At 46.2% G+C, this 14,485-nt stretch overlaps 1 protein-coding gene across 1 annotated transcript in view; it reads right to left on the bottom strand.

The window, feature by feature from the left end:
* The window catches only part of LOC147703391 (uncharacterized), a 9,287,842-nt gene extending 9,280,709 nt beyond the window's left edge, over positions 1-7,133 (bottom strand). Inside the window, exon 1 of the mRNA XM_086931832.1 lies at positions 6,975-7,133. Coding sequence (XP_086787958.1) covers positions 6,975-7,133 — 159 coding nt within the window. The remainder of the gene's footprint in view (positions 1-6,974) is intronic.
* Positions 7,134-14,485: the final 7,352 nt, after the last annotated feature.

Raw genomic sequence — 14,485 nt, 5'->3', positions numbered from 1 at the left:
AGTAATGTCTGGTAAATGTATGGCGACTGGCCCAAGTAGCCGCTCTGCAGATCTGCTGAAGAGGAACTCCAGCAAATAAAGCCGTAGACGATGACATTGCTCTTGTGGAATGAGCTCTAGGAGCTGCGTGCAACGGTCGTCCTGCTTGCATATGGCAAAAGGCAATGGCAGAAGATATCCATCTCGCAATAGTCTGTTTCAAAACTGCCTGCCCCTTATGAATAGCACCGTAGGTGATAAACAGTTGGTCAGAAGTGCGCAAAGTGGATGTCCTCTGCAGATAGAATTTAAGACATCTCTTAACATCCAGCGTATGCAACGCTCTTTCCGCCAGTGTTTGCGGGTTAGGAAAAAATGACTTTAGAATTATAGGTTCGTTGAGGTGAAAATCCAAAGGTACTTTAGGAATGTACTTCGGATTAGTGCGGAGAATCACAGAGTCACTTGTAAACTGCAGGAAAGGATGGTGAACCGTGAAAGCCTGGATATCACTGACTCTCATGGAGGATGTTAAAGCCAGCAGCAGTGGTACCTTCCACGAGAGATATTTCAGGTCGGCCTTGTGGATGGGTTCGAATGGATGACGCATGAGTTGTGCCAGGACTACATTAAGATGCCACGCAGGAAGTGGTCGGCGTACTGGAGGGAACATCCTAAAGAGGCCTTTAAAGAATTGTTGTATAATCCTCGCAGAGTATAGGGAATTAGTCCCATCCTGCCGATACCTTGAGATCGCCGCCAGAAAAACCTTCAGGGTTGCGTGAGACAGGCCTGATTTTGGCTCAGGATATAGGAGGCACCGCTCTTTCCGTCGGTACCTCGGACGGTCAGCAGAGCCGTCGGCTCTGAGCCGTTGCCAGGTGGGGTGAGGCTTTATCTTACATATTACAAAGAAAACTGAAGATATCAAGAGGGAATCGGGATTGTGAGATGTTGTACTCACACCATATCCTTTTTTGATGAATTGTAAATAGCAGTTATTGTAGTTTTGTTTTGTTGAGGTCCTGACGAAAGCACATGGCTCTATCTTTCGCCTTCAAGTGCTGAAACATGTTGACCACCACTGCTTAGGACAGCTATTTGTCAAAACTAGTCCTGACGTTCACGTTTTTAATCCTTGATCGTGACTGACACGAATAAGAATAGTTAGTCTGTTCACGCACCAGTTTTATATTTTCACACCCCACATTTTTCACTGCATTTAAAAATATTCACATAAAAATTCTTTTGGGTCCCATATACTCTATCATGCTCATCTTGGTAAATACACCTCTTGACATTCGCAAGCTATGATGTCCATAGAGCTAGTCTGTCATTTCGTACATCAAGGGATACCCAAATGATGAAGCTAATCACCAGGTTCGGTGAATGATGGGAATCCATACACATACATTTTTATGTTTATTGCATTTCACATATTTGATTCTTGGTGGGAACTTCCTTCTTTAGTTCTCTTATTTTCTAGGCAAATAGATCTAGGTCTGGTCGACCCCACAGGTGAAAGATGCGTTCCACTGTCTGCTGATGTAGTTCCGACTCGTGAGTGGAGACCGTCGTCCTGCTGAGTGCGTCTGCCAAGGCGTTCTCTGTTCCTGGAACATGCACTGCTTGAAGATTTATATTGTGCTTTAAGGCCCATGCCCATAGTTCTTGGGCTTCTTGGGATAGGAGAAGAGATTGTGTTCCTCCCTGCTTGTTGACGTAATGCATGCTTGTTGTGTTGTCTGTTCTTATCAACACATTGGCATCCTGAATGAGTGCATAAAACGCCTTGAGTGCCAGAAAAATGGCTCTCAGCTCCAGACGGTTGATGTGCCATCGCCTTTGTGGAGCAGTCCACTTGCCGCTGATAGTGAGACCCTGAAGATGCGCTCCCCAGCCCTCGAGAGACGCATCCGTAGTGATAGTGAGGCTTGGTGCATCTTGAAGGATTGCACACCCCTGTTGGAGATGTCGCTTTTGTGTCCACCAACGGAGAGAATTCCGCATGAGCGGTGTGATCCTGATGAGATCTTCGAAAGTGCCGGAGACCTGTAACCACTGCAGGCTTAGTTCTTCCTGGAGCGGTCTCATCCTGAGGCGAAAGTTTGGTATTAATGGGATGCAAGATGATATCATCCCCAGAAAAGACTTGTACAGCCGAACGGAAACTGACTTTTTTGATAGCAGATTCTGCGCCATGTTTTTTATCTTCATTTGTCTCTCCTCCGAGACAAAAGCTTGGAGCTTCTGGGTGTCCAATGTTGCTCCTAAGAAAGCTCGTCTTTGAGAAGGTCTCAATTGGGATTTGTCGAGGTTGATGGACAGGCCCAGAGATTGGAACAGGTGTAAACACTGTTGTAGATGAGTATGTACGACCTCGCGAGAACTGGCCTTTATAAGGCAGTTGTCTAAGTATGGGAACATTTGGATTCCCTCCAGCCGGAGGTGCGCCGCCACTGGAGCCAAAACCTTCGTAAAAACTCTTGGCGCTGACCGTAGTCCGAAAGGAAGGACTTTGAATTGGTAATCCCTGCCAGCCACCCTGAAGCGCAGGAATTTTCTGTGGCGAGGTAGAATGGGGATATGGAAATATGCATCTTGGAGATCTAAGGTGACCATGTAATCTCCCGCTGCCAAAAGATGTAATATTTCCTGAAGCGATAACATCCTGAAAGTTAATTTCCTTAAATACTTGTTTGGAGCGCGAAGATCTAGGATCGGGCGCCACTCTCCGTTTTTCTTCTTTATTAGGAAAAATCTGGAGTAAAACCCCATTCCCCTCATCTTCTGAGGTACGCTCTCGATCGCTCCTTTTTGCATCATCAATCTGATTTGGGCAAACAGCTCCTTCAGGTGAGCTGGAGGTGGTCCTTTCGGGGGAACATTTGGAGGAAATTTCTCGAATTCTAGGGCATGGCCCCTGGCCACAATCTCCAGGACCCATTTGTCTGATGTTATTGACAGACAATTTGAGTAAAATTTTGATATTCGCCCTCCAATTTTTTCTCGAGAGCGGGGCAGTGGTGGTGGCAGGTGAAATGTCTCATTGGTGCTTATCTTTTCCGCGGTAATTTGTCTTTCCCTTGTTCTGGGGATAAGTGGGCTTTCTCTGGCCGTAAGTTTGGTAGCGCTGGGTATGATATCGTTGATTGTTTTGTCTGTAGGAGGATTGTTGGTTATATCCACCTCTGTTGGTAGGACGCTCCCCGTCCTCTCACTCCTCGAAAGGGCGGCTTGCGGAATTGGAGGGTGCCCAAGGATTTTGCTGTTTCTGTATCCTTCTTTAGCGCATGTAAGGCTTCCTCCACCTGTGGGCCAAACAGATATTCGCCATCATATGGCATGTCCAGCACCTTATTTTGGACTTCTTGTCTAAAGAAAGGAAGTGGAACGTAGCCACCCCTGTCTACGTAGAACCGCAGCACCCGCTAGCTGTCGAAAGCCCGTTGAGGCTACATCCACTGATGAAACAATAATCTCTTCTGAGATTCTTTGGCCTTCCTGCAGTATCTTGAGCGCTTCAGCCTTGGAAGGTTCTGAAAGGAGGTCAATGAATGGTGCAATGTCCGACCACATCTGTCGGTCATACCTTCCTAAGATGGCCAATGAATTAGCCGCTCGAACAGTCGTAGCCGCCATAGTGGAGACGCGCTTCCCTATCGAATCTAGGCGTTTGCCATCTCTGTCTGGCGGGGCTGTAACAGGAAAAGAAGGGTTACTAGCCCTTTTTTGGGCTGCTTGGACAATAACAGAGTCAAGCTTCGGCTGCCCAATAAGGCACGCAGGAGATTTGTCCGGTGCTCTGTATTTCTTTTCCATTCGTGGCAGGACTGGAGGAATGGATGCCGGGGTTGCCATGACCTTTATACCCTCCTGCCAAATGAAGTCAATGATGGGTATAGACTTAATCTGTTTCTTGGGCTGATCTTTAAAGTCATATAGGAAACAGTCTTGTTCTATGTGTTCCATATCAATATGAAAGCGTTTAGTTGCACGCTCCATTAAAAGGTGGAAGCTACCCACGTCCACCGGTGGTGAAATTGAGACAGTCTGAGGCGAAGGGGAAGGAGTCTGCACCTGGTATTCATCCCACTCCGACTCATCCTGTACCTCTCCTTCCTCTCTTTGTTCCTCTTCTTCCAAAGACTGAGGATCCACTTCCTCCACCTGAGACTGCGGTGGAGGTGAAGCAGGATTTGCTGGTTGAAAAACTGGCACAGGCGCTTCAGTAGCCGGAGTAACAGGCACTGAGCCTGTAGATTCAGATGGCGGAAACCTTCTATAATAATCATCCAACATATATTGTAGGTTGGTCAGTAAAGCAACTGGTACTTGCGCGACAGGTACACTGTCTATCGGGGGCACCATTTGTACAGGTGGTTGTTCATCCTCCTGTTCCTCTTCTTGAAACTTTATATTTAGCTCAGAAGGACTAGTGGCTGCTCCGAATGTATGAACCACGCCATCCTCACTGTCCGAGTCTAAAAGCTGGTCAGGAACCTGCAATGATGTTTTCTGAGGTGAAATATGCAGGGGTGAAAGTGGAAAAACTGTTTCACGCCTTTGAGTTAAAGACTGCTTTGGTGTAAAGAACACCGTCGACGGTGACCAGACCTGCAACACAGTGCAAGATGACAATTGCGGCGTCGACGGTGTGTTTTCCGCTGCTACAGGAGCAGACGTCAAAGGTTCCATCGTCGACGGTATGACTTCGTCGACGAAATAGGCTTCGTCGACGGGATGGACTTCGTCGACGGAATGGACTTCGTCGACGGTATGGACTTCGTCGACGAGATGGACTTCGTCGACGGGATGGACTTTGTCGACGGGATGGACTTCGTCGACGGGACGGACTTCGTCGACAGGATGGCAGTCGTCGACGGATTGGGCTTCGTCGACGGTGGTAACTTCGTCGACGGAGTGGAGCTCGCCGACGAACCCGTCGATGGCATCTTCTTCGTCGACGGTAGTGCCTTCAGAGGAGCCAAAGACGAGGTGTCGACGACGGCCGTCGTCGACGAGAGAGGTCTAACGGTTACATAGACCATAGTTGGTGAAGAAGCTGTCGTCGACATGATCATCTTGGGTTTGGGAGATGAGAAAGTCATTGTCGACGTAGATGTAGCGTCGACGGAGGTCTTCGTCGACGAGAAGACAGAAGATGGTGTCGTTGACGATAATGAAGTCTCCTGAGGTGAAACTTTGTCAGCTGTCTGAGGCAATCTCTTGGTGGACCGTTTTTGAGGTACAGAAGAACCCTCCAAGTCCTTGCCTGTGGGGGCAGCCTTAGATGTGGAAGGCTTGTCAGATCCCTTAGAAGGTTGATGTTTTTTAGCAACCTTAGCCCCAGGCAATGTCAATACTTCAGACGCAGGCCTCTTACTAGACGCTGAAGTGGAACCAGAGGCAATACTGCCAACCTCAGACACAGGATTATCAGAATCCGTAAGCTTTTGTAGCCACAAAAGCAACCGACCCTCTCTGTCTCTGAGAGTCTTTTGAGGAAAAGTTCTGCAGATCTTACAGTCCTTGACTTGGTGATCTGGATAGAGACAATAAATACATTTTTTGTGGGGTCCTCTTTAAAAAGCCAGACCTTACCACAAGATTAACAGGCTCTAAACAGAGACTTCTTTGAAGACATTCTTGAAGAAAAGATCCAAAAGGAAGATAGAGATGAAAAAACTGAGCAGAGCTCAGGGAGACTCCTTTCACACGACGTGCGGTAGAAAATCTGAGAGCCTGAGCCTCTGGGGAGAACATTCTGGTGGGTGCTGGTGCCTGATTGGCTGTAGTTTGGACTATACAAAATGACTGGGAAAGTCATAGATGTGGAAGTTTTTTCTACTGTAGCTTTGGCTACTTTACTTCCTGGTTTGTTTTTATTGGTATTTACTACATATTTATGGCATATTATTGCTTTTTTATGTACCACGGGACTCCCACTCCGACGACGGGGAATGATTCAGGCATGTGAATCTATGAAAGACACCCCTAATACTGGAGAAATGTAATTTCAGCATACCAATGTTTGCATACACTATCATAATAAACTCAAACCAAAGGGCTTTGCCATTGTTAGTTACTAATTAGCTGCAGGGCCCATTTTCATATTAACTGTGCACATGCTCAGAAGCAGTCAAAGAACTAATATTAACCTCTGGATTTAAAAAATACTGAAAAGAGCTGTTACTATATGACTCGTAGTACTCTCTATGTAATGCCTTCGGACTAGAAGGAATTAAGGACAAGCTATCACAAAAGAAAGATGGGACATTGTCTTACTTAGTTTGCTTTTTTTTGTACGGAACACAGGGATGTACCCTAAGCCCCAGTAATGCTAGAAACTGTACCCTTTAGTTATGCACTACAATGAGAATGGGTCAGGGACTTAGTGGTGTGTAACTCTGTACAGTTTCAGTCCTGTCAATTTTTGCAACGCCCCCTGTGTGGGGTACACTGATGGTAATAACATATGCTGTACTATGTCAGAATCTACAATAAAAATATGTTTGACAAAAAAAATACTAAAAAGAAAAGAGAGCAATGCTGACCCTAAACTTATCTTTTCGTTTTTAAGTGGGTTTGTTATTTGCTCCTATTAAATTTTCACTCTGCCCAATACAAGTGAAATGAAGATAGTCTTTCTTTGGTGCATTTCTCAACGTATGCAGCATGAACGATACTGTGGCCCATTAAAGAAATAAAATCAGAGCCTGAACTATTTGTGTAAAATTGGAACCTTGCACTAATTTAACAGAAAAATACAAAACAATTCATAGCACACCAGTGACATTTAGATGGTGACATGGAAAAGTTATATATTTAAATAGAATGCTGAAAAGGATGAACTGGATAGATCATGCTCGCAAGAAAGTAGTTATTTCTGCAGACAGACATCAGCATGGTAAATGGCTAATCAATTAAAAAGATGGAAAGCCTGTTGTTTCTTAAAGTAAGGTTACTTACAGTATGGTATATGTATAACTAACCTGAAACACTGAGATGATGCTGGAGCTAAAAGATGCTGTGGCCACCACGACATCCCAGATTCGGGCCTGATAGCTGTGAGGAGAAATACATGGGATCTTCCAAGGCTTCCTTTGATGTCGAGCACGCACCTGCAACCCATATAGGTCTTCAAAGCCCATAACTGTAGCTTAATTATTGCCTAAGTAGGAATAAATGAAAATAAATAACTGTGATGTTATGTATCTTATGTGACAGCTGAGATTAAAAGAAAACAACGAGTATATATGAAGATGTAAGAAAGGCCTTTCCTACCAATACTTAAAAAAATATATATTTTTTATTTATTTAATCAGGTAGAAAAGGTTGATAACAATACAAATAATGGAAAAATCCATAGAACATACCAAAATAGCAATCCATTTGCAAATACAGATAAAAGATATTTCCCCCTCTTTGCATGTTGAAAAAAAACAGCAATTTCCCTTTGTCCAGAATTCATATATACGTTTTTAATTAATATAAAAAAAATGATGGCTTTCTAATACTATATGTCATCTGCCTTTTCCATGTCTTGGCTAGGATCTGTATGCCAGATGAAATGAATGCATGAAATGAAGACCATTTGTTAAGCGTGATAGCTACCCTCATGCATCCTAGCTCTACAGACAACGTGTGCAGGCGAACAGTTAAAGACTATTCAGATTTATTGAAGAGCAGAGTTTTTGGAAGCTTACGAAAGGGGAGTAAATTGGGCTCTGTTCGCAGATGGAGGGGAGGTAGTTCCAAAGTTTGGCTGAGTTATAGGAGGAGGAGCGGCCACCACATCTGGCTCTTTTTATCCTGGGTACTATGGTGAGGAAGGAAGATGCTGATCTGAGCTGTCTATTCGGGTGGTTGGAAGTAATCAATGATTGATTAATGGCAGAGCCCATCTTCCAAAAGGATCGGTGGGAAATGCACAGGGACTTGAATTCAATTCTTTCCCTAACTGGAAGCCAGTGAAAGTTTTTTAGTCCAGGTTTAATTGAAAGTCGACGGGGAACCTGGAGGAGTGTTCATTCTGCACAGTTTTGGATGACCTGTAGCTTGCGCAAGGTGGACTGCGGGGCCCCTAAATAGAGAGTGTGAGAAGTTGGCCTGATATATGATGCTCACTAGTTCTAGTGATCACCTTGTATCAGTCCAAACAACCCTTATGGTAATTGGTTGTAAGTCAACCTTATAGACCAGCTATCCTAATGGTAGCATGGACAAAGCAGTCTTTAGGCTAAACTCTTTTGGCATGTGAAGCCAGCTGTTTTACCACATATAACCCCTTGAATACCAAGTGAAAGGACACCACACAGGTTGTTATGAAAATAAACAAGTATTTATTAACTAACATACACCTCTGAACTCTTTATGAGATCAGAGGGCTAAGCACATGACAAACTCTTAGGAAAAATACGTTTAAGTTGCACGATTTACAATGGTGCCCTAGGGGCACGACAAACCATATACTAAGTAAGTGGGATGTGAAAGTCAATCAAAGGAATGGAGCTGTCCAGAGGCTGTAGGATCGCTGGGACCACGCTATAATAACTTGAGGTAAGTACTAGGAGGCCCACGGAACGCGTGTGCAGAGTGTGAACTCACATGAGAGATGCGTACAAACGTCTATGGACAGTACAGTTTTAAGAAAAGGTGAGTACGGACGTCCCTGACTAGATAGGACCAAAACGACTGTGGAACTGGACACTAGGAGAGTCAAGCTACCTTTGAGCACCGAAATGCTCGTGTTACCTCACCCACGGGCTGCGGGTGCATACGTGCCAAGTCGTGTCGGGTTCCGGCGTTGAAGTCTATGGAGCCTGGAGGAAAAGATGCTGCAGGCGGTCAGGAGGAAGATGTCCGGTGTGATCCAAGGGTGGATCAGTGAAGAGAAGAACCTGAAAGCAGAGGGGACAATGTTCAAAGTCACTAGCCAGTGACTGGAGTGGAACTAGGAGTGGAACCAGATGTCGTTGTCGCGATCAGGTGAAGGTGGACGCTTGTCTCTGCAGCCACGTGGACCAGGTGGTGTCTTCGACGACCAGGATGGAGGCACGAGCTGTCCCACGCAGGCTCTCTCTGTCGGCGGTGTCGTCTCCGGATTCGGGTTCAACAGGCCTTGGCAAAGGCAACCCACGCGGTGAGTGGAAATGGCGTCTGGAGTGGACCAGGAGGGTCCGGGGTGCTCCTCTTTTGGAAGGGAGCAAGGGCCAGTCTGGAGCAATCAGACCAGCAGCAAAGTTGTCGGAGTTCGTCGTCTAGGAGGTCACTAGCCAGCCGGCAAGTGACCAGACAACGGGTCGAGCAGCAAACAGGCAGAAGGGCCCCATGCAGATCCCGTGGATGCTGGAGGGCTGGTCTTCGGTGCAGGAGCTGCTCGGGGTCGGGGCTTCTCAGTCCCCAAAGCACTTGGACGTGGATGCCTCTGAAGTCGTGCTGGAGCGAAGAGCTGCTTCTTTCAAGATGGCCGGTCCCACGTGTCTCGTCGCACCCACGGGTCTCAGAGCTCTGCTGCAGATGTGGGTTGAGGTCGGAGAGGTCTGGGAATCCGGGTCTCGTCGGGCTCTGAAGTCTGGATCCTTGCAGGAAGACGACAAAGGGAAGCCGCTGTACGCTGATGGTGCCTGCTGGTGCAGGGTGGACACTCCTTGCCCACAAGGGAGATTTTTTCAGTCTTCTGTGGAGCAGAACGTCGAAGTCCATAGTTTCTTCTTGTAGAGTCGTTCAGGATAATCTAATTTGGAATGGGACCAGCTCCTACCTTCATTCAGCTAAAGGGGCTGCACTACGACTAGGTCACTCCTCTGGGTGGGACCAGGAAGGGGGGTGGTTACACCCCTATCCTTTGTCCGGTCTTGTGCCAGCTCCGGGGCTGGAGTGCCCCATGACCTGGTTTGGACCGGTGTATGCACAGGGACACCTTGTGTGTCCCAGGCATGTCTCATTCCTTTCAGCCCTGTCCTACCTAATACACAAAATCCTGTCTGGGGTGGTGCTAGCACCTCCCAAGGCAGGAAACCCTTTGTCCAAGCCTCCCTCGCTGGAAGGACTCCCAGCAGCAGGAGGTCAGACTTGTGTCTGTGGTGGCAGCATCCATTTTGTGATGCTGAGGCTCGAGTTAACTTTAACCGGGGTTCACAGTTACATACATGTCGTGTCCCTCTAGAAGGGTGGAATGCTACCCCCGTCGCCAGAATTGGCGAGGGGGTAGTATTCCAATTCGTATGACACCTTACTCGACATGTTTTGATAATGCTATACCAAAGTTAGCATTTAACCGCGAGGTTCGTAATGCACTTAAGAGTATATGGTATAGCGTTATCATGGAACAGCTATTAGGACTTGGTTCCGCAAGCTGCAAACGGGCTCAGCTCATGCTAGAGCACCATCTCACATAATTCCAAGCACTCTGCCTTCAGGATTGATAAGGCCTGCCATAGGAGTGACTGATAGGAGAATATGTGTCCATTTTAGGGTTAGATATAGGGATACTATATCTAAAGCAAAGGGTGATTACACCACCTTGCCCCAGCTGATTGATCAGCCAGTTGTGTCAGATTTGGATGGCCAGCCAGGGGTGGCATAATACATGCTGCAGCCCCTGGTAGGCCCTGGGTGCACCTATGCCCTGGGTACCTAAGGTACACTGTACAGGGGCTGATAAGGTGACTCAGTATCCAATTAGATATGTACCTAGAGTACATGGAATCCATTTTACAGAGAGAGCAGTGGGCCTGGGGTCCTGAATAGCAGGGCCCCAGGTCAACTAAGTCGAAAAACTAGCAAAGCACCAGGCAAAAAGTTGGGGGCAACCATAGTTAGATATCCACCTTCCTACAGAGAGCATTCCCAAAATCCAGGCGTGATAAGATGAGTCCCTGGACCATAATCTGTTTTGCCTGGAATGGCAGTAGGGGGAGAATATTTCAGAGAAGCCTAAGTAGACCGTAGCAGGTGCCTGCAAGTTTAGCTGCTTGATAGTTAAAGTTAAGGGTGGTTATCCAGCCAGATGCCCAAGCTTTTGATTGTGTCCTTTGGCGTTGTAGCAGGGCCGAGGCAGATGGGCCACAACGAGTCAATGGTAGGCTTGGGGGTACTACCTAACAGCACTCGCTCAGTTTTGTCTCTGTTCAATTTGAGACAGGAGAGTGTCATTCATTTGGCCACCTCTTCCAAGCATCCACTCAGGTTGTTATGGCGGTGTTTGGCTGGTTGATGGCCACCACTAGCTGAGTGTCGTCGGCATAAGTGATGATTTTTATCCCGAAAGGACGGACAATCTGAGCAAGGGGGCTCATATATATATATTAAATAGCGAAGGGCTCAGGGAAGAGCCCTGAGGCACACCGCAGCCCAAAGGCTTGCTACGGGAGGTGATTTCTGCCTCAAAAACCTGGAAAGATTAAGAGGGGGGAGGGATTCCAGAGTGGCTGGAGTTTGTGGTGCTGATTTTGAGAATTTGGCGGACGTTATGTGGGTCTGGGTGGGGGATAAGGAGGTGTCAATGGCTTGTATGTTTTGGAAAAAGAACTCTGCAAGGTTGTTGCAGCGGGTTTGTGCATCAATGATGCTCGGGGGCTTCTCTGGGAGCTTGAGGAAGGTTTTCGCAATTCGTTATATTTCCTTTGGCTTGAAGGCAGCTGCGTTAATTTTTCCTTAAAAAAAAGTAGATTGTGCAGCTTTAATTTCGTTTTTGTACGTTTTTATTACCTCCCTGTATGCAATTTTGCTGGAAGGGGAATAATCCAGTTGCCAATTCCTCTCAAATTTTTTACAATAACGTTTCCATTCCTGTAATCTGGAGGAATACCAGGGTGCTTTAGCGGCACTGCGCTTTGTTTCAGAGCATTTCATGGGGAGCACGGAGTCTAGTGAGTTGTAATCCTCATTGGCTAGAGTGGGATCAGGGTTGTTGAGTGGTCTAGAGGTTTCAAGGGTCGTCAACCAGCAATCTATAGATATGATATTAATTTTAGTGACCCCACTCTTTGTGCATAGAGTTTTTCTTTCAATTTAACTTGCCTTATTTTGTTTACCCAGGAATAGTAAGAAGGAACTTCGAAGTTCTCCACTTTTGAAATATTTGGGATCTGGCCACCAGAGACGCTATGAATAAAAGTTGTTGTTGCTGTACAAATATATGGTTTTGATCGGTTGAAATTCCAAATAGGGCTCCAAGGGGATGTGGAGTCAAGACCAACTAAAGTGTTAGCACTGACCCACTAAAATACCTTCCCCTAAAAGTGTAGAAGAGCGGGATAGATAAAGCATATTTATTTATTTATTTAAGAAGTTTTATATAGCGCTAGCCTGACCGGAGGGTATCGGAGCGCTTCACATCGGTTACATAGCAGAGGAAAAGATAGCAGCACAAAATACAGTAAGGCAAGACAGTTCAGCAATAAGAATCACAATGACAATGCGGTGGAGGGTCCATATCAAGATCTTGATTAACATCGAATATGGGAAGGGAAGTGTGAATCTCAAGGCTCCAGCTGCTCCTATGTGTTTGTTAGGGATCAATCAAGGAAAAGGATTTTGAGCTGACTTTTGAATTTAGCGAAGGACGGAATAGTTCTGTTGTGGAGGGGAATAGAGTTCCAGATATTCGGGTTTGCCTGTGTGAAGGGCTTTGTGGGCGAGGCAGGCTGTTTTGAAGTTCGCCCGCAGTTCTATAGAAAGCCACTTGAGTTCTTTGAGAGCAGGAGAGATATGATCAAATTTCTTTACTCCAGTGACCATTCTGGCAGCCGCATTGAGAGTTGTTTTCAGGGGAGCAAGGTGTGTTTTAGCTATACCGGAGAGTACTGCGTTTCCATAGTCTAGTCTTGACAGCACCAAAGCTTGGGTGGCTTGCTTAAGATCTTTGGGAGGGATGAAAGGTTTTATTTTGTTTAGAAGCTTCAGGTTGAGGAAGGCACACTTCGCTGAGATCTTAATGTGCTTGGTCATGTCCAGTTTTGAGTCTAGTGTAATGCCTAAAGATTTCACAGAATAAGCCAGGGTGCGGATTTAACAGAATCAGCCAGGGTGAGGTTCCCGTTGAGCGCATCAATGGCTTTTATCCACTCAACTATTTGTGGATTTTCTTCTTTGTTCGAAATGAGGAGCAGTTCGGTTTTGTCCGGGCTCAGTTTTAAGTGATTATTGGACAGCCACAGTTGCACTTCTCTTAGTGACTCGTTGAGTCTTTGAATGTCTTTGGCCGACAAGATTTCCACGTAAATTTGAGTATCGTCTGCATATAACTGGAAAGGGAGGTTAGTTTTTCTGAGGAGGGTGGTGAGGGGTTCCATGTAGATGTTGAATAGTTGAGGGGAGAGCACTGATCCTTGGGGAACTCCCCTGTTGACGGGATGAAGGTCAGACTCAAAGCTTTTGATTTTGATTCTCTGGAAGCAGTTGTGGAGGAATGAGAAGAACCATTTGAGGACCACCTTGTCTAGACCAGCCCTTTCTTCGAGAGCCTTGAGGAGAAGTTAGTGATCTACTGTGTCGAATGCTGCCGATAGGTCTAGGAGAATAAGTAGGCAGCATTGGTCTGAGTCCAATGATTTGTGAATGTCATCTATTATGTTAAGGATTGCGGTTTCAGTGCTGCAACCTTTCCTGAATCCCGACTGATGGGAGTTGAGAAGATTGGTGTTGTCCAAGTGTTGTGTTAGTTGTCTGAGTACACATTTTTCTAAGATTTTGGAGAGAAGAGGAAGGTTGGAGACGGGTCTGAAGTTGTTTAAGTCATTAATGTCTAGGCCTGGTTTTTTTAGCAGTGGGGTGACTTGTCCCACTTTCAGATAATCCGGAATGATACCAGTTTTAAGGGAGCTATTAATAATCCTACCCTTGAGAGGGGCTAGGGAGAGTTTCAGCTTTTTAGTGAGTTGATCAGGTAGGGGGTCTAGAGCGTGTGAAGAGGGTTTGGAGGTGGAGATGAGTTTAACTATCTCTTCTTCTGTGATGGACTGGAAGAGAGACCAGGGTTTAGAGGTAAGAGAGGGGGCGCTCCCCAACACCTCACCTTGGGTGCTATAGGGAAGTGAAGCATGATTGGTGTCGAGGGATCGTTTGATCTTGGAGATCTTAACATTGAAAAACTTGGCGAAGTTATCGCACCGTTCTTTGGAAGCCGGCCCTAGGGACGTGTCAGGTTTGGAGATTTGACGCCTGATGATATTAAAGAGCTCCTTGGGTCTGTTTTTTGCGCTATCAAGAGCGGAGAGGAAATACACAGATTTTTTATTCTTGATATGTCTGTTGTAGTTCTTCCGGACTGTTCTAAGTTGATCGCGATGAGTGGTGTTGGGCATGATCTGGACGGAATAGGACGACTTTTTTTTTATTTCAGGGGAGCAAGTTGGTCAAGCAAGGTTACCATGTTCGCGTTGTAGAGCGAGATGTGCTCAGTTGAGGAGAGCTCCAAGTCACTAGGTAGGAGCAGATTTAGCCTCTCTTCCATGGCATCCAGGGGAATCTGGGAGAGATTTCTGGACCGTTTGGGGGG

Source organism: Lissotriton vulgaris, chromosome 7 (genome assembly GCF_964263255.1).
Source record: "Lissotriton vulgaris chromosome 7, aLisVul1.2, whole genome shotgun sequence".
Classification (NCBI taxonomy): Eukaryota; Metazoa; Chordata; class Amphibia; order Caudata; family Salamandridae; genus Lissotriton; species Lissotriton vulgaris.
This window is presented reverse-complemented; position numbering and strand designations above follow the sequence as displayed.